Source organism: Mastomys coucha, unplaced genomic scaffold (assembly GCF_008632895.1).
Source record: "Mastomys coucha isolate ucsf_1 unplaced genomic scaffold, UCSF_Mcou_1 pScaffold12, whole genome shotgun sequence".
Taxonomy (NCBI): Eukaryota; Metazoa; Chordata; class Mammalia; order Rodentia; family Muridae; genus Mastomys; species Mastomys coucha.
Window position 1 is genome coordinate 67,853,997 of NW_022196894.1, and position 6,000 is coordinate 67,859,996.

The 6,000-nt window shown below is 36.1% G+C and overlaps 1 protein-coding gene across 1 annotated transcript in view; it reads left to right on the forward strand.

Moving 5' to 3' along the window:
• Positions 1-5,727, forward strand: part of Gbe1 (1,4-alpha-glucan branching enzyme 1) — a 258,423-nt gene extending 252,696 nt beyond the window's left edge. Inside the window, exon 16 of the mRNA XM_031364235.1 lies at positions 4,989-5,727. Within this exon, the coding sequence (XP_031220095.1) occupies positions 4,989-5,045 (57 nt within the window). The 3' untranslated portion in view covers positions 5,046-5,727. The remainder of the gene's footprint in view (positions 1-4,988) is intronic.
• Positions 5,728-6,000: the final 273 nt, after the last annotated feature.

The window sequence follows — 6,000 nt, forward strand, 5'->3', positions numbered from 1 at the left end:
CAGAGCTCAGAGGCATCTTAAAATACACCTGCATCCTGCAGCATCAGCAGGTACGGCCCTGGTTCTGCCTGCAATTCCTCACTGAAAACTAGGAAAGCAGAGGTAACTGGATTCACACCACCACTGAAACGCTTTTGGAAAGTCGGGCCACCGAATAGCTGCCGAAGTAGAAGGGCTGATCTCCTCTAGCATGCTGTGCTGACGGTTTGGGGAAGCTGCATTTATTTTTAGTGATTATTTAGCATAATTATTTCTCTATATTCTAGTTTCTTACACAGGAGTGCTTATGTTAACCTGTGTGTGAACTGACCCGTGTTGGGTGAGCAGACCTCCTTTCCCTTCTTAGGCTCCTAAGTTCAAATTTCACAGTGTAAAGGAAAACACAGGGGCTCAGGGCTTCTTACAGCCACAGTAAGGATGGTCACGATGAAGACGTGGCTAACCTAGGAGGCTCGGCATTAATTGCTTTGTCAGCTTGGTTCCTTCCCAACATGATGTTTGTTTGCACCTATTTGAAATCTGGGGGTTCATAAGGGTTTAGTTTAAATGGGGTATCTGGCATAGATGTATTTTCTACTGTCACTCTTCTATAAATATTGAAAATACAATTTAATACAGTTGGAGAATGTCTTTGGCATGATCTATGGAAATCATTTCAGAAAACAAAAGCACTTAATTCTTAGAGTTTTGTTTCCTTAATATTTCTAAATTAGTGTGTCCTATATAGAATTCTGTATAGAATTATATAACATATAGAATTTAAATTGATAAATATGGGTTAATTATAACATATTTGTGCATTACTTCTCTCCTAGCTTTTTTTTTTCTTGAGACAGGGTTTCTCTGTGTAGCTCTGGCTGTCCTCAAACTCACTCTGTAGACCAGGCTGGCCTTGAACTCAGAAATCCGCCTGTCTCTGCCTTCCAGGTACTGGGATTAAAGGCGTGCGCCACCACTGCCCAGCTCTAGCTCTTAATACAAAACCAGAGTGACTGATACCTTTTTCATAGAAAGTACTTGTAAACTAACACATGTATATGAAAACTAAAATTACCTTAACTTTTAAGAGAAATATATTAACTAAGAGGTCTGGCCTATATTTCAGTAAAAAATATTTTCATCCCATCAATATTATATCTGAACAAGCTGTCAGTAAGTTTAACATGATCTAATATATTTTCAAAATGCCCTGTGTAGCATTATGTCTTTTTTTATTTTAAAATGTTGTCATTGCAATGTTTAGACACCTTGTTTTCCAAAATTATGTAACCAGTTTTGGAACTCATTGATGATCCTGAAGAAAAATAACACAGCCATGCTGACATAACAGCTCACTATGTGGTCGTGTGGTTTTGAGACACATGAGAGGATACTGTTATAATTAAGACTTTTTGAGCTAGCCACATAGAGTTGCATGTATTTGACTCTTAGTAAATGACTTGATGCCTCTTCCTTTGGACCAGGTCACAATGACTGTGACTAGACAATGAAGTTTATAGACATGTATTGCATTGTCTCATTTGCTCTTCAATATAACATATATAAAGCTGAAAGTCTAGTCAGATATGTTTTATAGCACATATGGTCTATAACATATATACTAAATCTTTTCTGTATATGTATACCAAGATGTTAGTTATATTTAAACATACTTAAACATCTATGCTTAAATCTACTTCTGTCTGTGTCTCTCCTCTTGCTGTACAAATCAAAGACATTTTAGAATTTAAATAGTGAGATGAGAGTTACAGAGCCAGTACTGATACATTAAGTTTTAGCAAGAAGCCCAAATCATGTTTCTAATGATCTCATCATAAGGATCAACACTGATTATCTTCAGCATTTAGTGTAATTGACAGTCATTCCCAAATAACTAAGAAACTTGGTTTACACACAAAGAAACCCAATAAAAAATAAAACTCAAAAAATTCATATATAGCCAGAGTGAGGAAAAAATCATTTGCTTATAGCATTTTTTATGCTGTTTATAACACAACGCCTCCAGAGCACTATAAACACACTATGGCAATTAACAGTGCAGCAAGAAGTGTAATTATTCCTGCTATAGATATTATGATTACCAACCAAAGGGTTTTGAACAGGTAGTATTGTTGTCTCTAAGTGTGACTAGAATTGGGGCCATAAAATTCCTTACACACAATGTTCAGCATCATTTAGAGAGAATTCTCAAAACATTTTAAATTATTTAATGCCAAAGTGGAAAAGTCAATGCACATATTGCAGTCCTGAAATTCTTATATCCTCTTGTTTCCAATTCTTAAATTTGAACTAGCTAAAATATTAAAGGATCCAAAGAAAAGAAGCCTCCTTACAAATGATACTTATTATTTATATTCTAGTAATAAATCACTATGAACCTATGAATCAAACAGTAGCTACCATAATTGCCTAGAATCCAAATAAGAGATTGAACTCTTCTGATGTATCACTGTGCTATACACTGAGAAGAACTGATCATTATTCGTCCCTAGCCTGATTAATGTGTCTCACTGCAACTTCTCCAGACTGAATAGCCAGGTCCCTGTGGCCCTGTGTTTTGGGACAAATCTTCTCAGGATGATTTTAGTGGAGAGGAATGTAAACTGTCTGCTTTCTGGGTGCTAGGTTGAAATCTAGATTGTTCTTTGACATAAGATTGTTTGTGGCAGAGCCTTGTATCTTACCTCCAAGTCAAACTCAGTATCTATGATCCTAACGCATGGACTACAGTCCCTTAGATGTTTACCCTTTAGAGGGTCAGAGTACTTTAAATTGGTTCCAAGGGTTCTTAGAGTAGGAAATGAGCTTGCCTGACTGTCGGCCCCTTCGTTTCTTCTCCTTTGCTTTGATCGATTCCTTTTGGCTGTGGCTTCATTGTAGACATTTACAATCCCTTGGATTGGAACTTTTCTGAATCTGTGGAGGACTTCTACCTTATATATGTACAGCTTCCCTTTGTTGGAAGAGAATTTTTTACATCTCACTTTAATCTGTGTCTTAGCCAAGAAAAATACGCTGGATGAAATGAATCGTAGGAGCAGTTAAATTCTAATATGGTTTAAAAGTTAATAGATATTAATTCAGTGTGTAGAGTATAGGTAAAAAGGTTTGGGCATTGAAATGCTTCATTTCCACAGTAGAGATATAATACTTACCTTTTTCAAAATACTTATTGCAAATCAGATTGTGACACTGAACTAAGTAGTGGCTATTGGCATCTGTTAAGTTTTTAACAGATGAATATTATTTTCCAAATGACTGTTACATTTAAAGAAAGATGAGAAAATTGCCTCTAGCCATTGCATTCAGCATAATTTTATTTAAACTATAACTTTTTTAACATGAAATATCTTTTAATGTTTAAAACTAGCCAGTTCCATAGGTCTGTCTGACTTCTTTTGTAAGCATAGTTGGAATTCTACTGTAGATATCCTACATAAGAAATAGTGAGGTTATTTGCAAAGTTAAAGGACAAATGAGAATATTTTTGTTTTCCTTCATAAAGCCATATTTCTTGTAGTTTTTAATTTGGTTGTAAACTATAAGATCCATTTTTAAACTGTCAAGGGTTTGTATAGAGGTACAATAACTGAATATTGTAAAATAGTAACAGCAAAATGGAGAGAGGTCTCATAATGACATCAGTGATCTAAATTATATTATTTTATTACTTACATTACCATTTCTTAAGTGTGTTATGTAGAAAATAAATCAGGTCATGCAGTTCATTAGTTATAAATTTTATATCTTATGAGTAGTTATATTAGAGGACTTTTTAGAAGTGTATTCCTCCTCCATTAGTTACAATTATTTTTAAAATGCAGCTAGTATTTGGACCCAACTTTCCTAATGGCACCCGATAGCTGTGAAAGATCAAGGGATATTTAACCCCTGCTTCCTTAAACTTCCTAGTCAGATAAGAGGATAGATATATCTGGAAAGAAAAACAAAGAAAGAAAGAAGGAAAGAAAGAAAGAAATAGAGAGAGAGAAAGAAATGAAAGAAAGGAAAGAAGGAAAGAAAGAAAGAAAGAAAGAAAGAAAGAAAGAAAGAAAGAAAGAGAGAGAGAGAAAGAAAGAGAGAAAGAAAGAAAGGAAGGAAGGAAGGAAGGAAGGAAGGAAGGAAGGAAGGAAGAAAGGAAGGAAGAGAAAAGGAAAAGAAACAAGGAAGGGAGGGACGGACGGAGGGAAGAAGGAAGGGAGGGAGGGAGGGAGGGAGGGAGGGAAGGAGGAAGGGAAGGACGGACAGAGGGAAGAAGGAAGGAAGGAAAGCGAAATACAAAAATTGCATGACAGGATCCCAAGGAGCCAAACAAATGGCTGCTGTGATTTAAATGGAGTGGAGAGCATTTAGTATATGGAATCCCATGGGGCTAGGGATTGCTAAGACTGAAAGCTGTAGAAACCAGGGAACCAGGGAATAGTTTAGAGCATAAGACACCTTCCTGACAAGACTCAGAGGAGCGAAGACTCCTGTAGCCGTAGCGAGGCTGTGATAGAAATCATAAGGGCAAATCACAGTAAGATAGGAATGTGGAAAGAGCATGCCCTATCTCAGAAAAAAGGGTCCCTTATTTTGTCTGTTTCTTGTTCTGTTTTTCTTTTTTTTTTTTCTTTAATTGGGTTAACTTTATTGAGTGCCTAATTGTTGTATTTATTCTTCCAATCACAACAACCGTATTAACTGCACACAGTCCTTGTGCACCAACTAACAGTGAAATATAAGTTGAAGAGAGCCCTTTATCTCATTCCTGTAAAGAATTGCATCTTTTGTAAATAGTTTGGAGCCCTCTAGTGGTTATTGTTGTAATAGCCTTTCTGCCAAGACTGCTGAAACTATGAACTTGAGCCTTCTTATGGCTGGAAGAATTTCCTGTGAGTCACTGTGATCTTAGTCGTATAAGAGACTGCATGCTATATATGTCACTTTGATGTTATGACAGCGTGTTCAACATTTCTTTTAATTACACCTTGTGATTGTGTTGACAGGTGTACATTCCAAGCCGAGTGGCTCTCATCCTTCAGAATGTGGATCTTCCAAACTGAAGAGATCTAAACTCAACCCATCTCACGCTGATGTGTTGACGCTGATCCTCGTCACAGTGTTGATAATGTGTAAGCTTTGCAAAACACTGCTGTCTAGCCAAAACATCAGGCTGAAATTCAACGTTGGAATATGCAAACATATAAGTTGCTTCTGAAGTAGAAGGGAAGATGTGCTTAAAATATTAGCAATGTCTATTTCAAAGTCATCCAAGAAATTAGGATTTGCAAATGAAGTGTAACACATGATAATTTTTAAATATTACTTTACTGGCAAAGTATTCGATTCTTTAATTTTAAATTTGAATTATTCATCAGGCATGATTATTTTGGCTGTAGTAAAACTATTTTTTTGAGATAGATATTTGGTGGCCTTATTTGTTCTAATAGCTACTGGTCGGAATGATGAGGTACTGAGTTTTTTTCTCTGCTGTGTTTTTTTTTAATTGTGTTTAGAAATACTGTATTAAATATGTAGCACTAATATAAAAATAAGAATCTTGCAAAAGATAATATAAAATTCTTATCTGTGCCTCACTTAGCATTCAGTTTTATCTTGTACTCTCCTGTCCGTATACTGTTTCAGTAGATGGTGATATTTAAGTCTTCTGAAGACTCAACGTGCTCATTGTAGCATTTCTGATAATGTCTTTCATTTCAATCAATAAAAACGTGTCAAATTGCATTGGCTAATGTGCTTCTTAATTGTGCTATTGTGAGGAGTGCTTTGCAACAAATATTAGTGAGCTTTGTTTCCACTCGGATGTGTCCTCCATGTTGATTCTCACATGTATAATGGACCAGGCAGCTAATAACTTTTCTGTCCTGTGGAAGCGTTGTGTAACTTAAAACCGGAGTAACCAGGGTCCTGGGACATGGCTCAGTGACCTAGCACACTTGTAAAAGTGGGAAGACCTGTGCTTAGAGGTTGGGGAAATTACTCAATGGTTATTCAGTT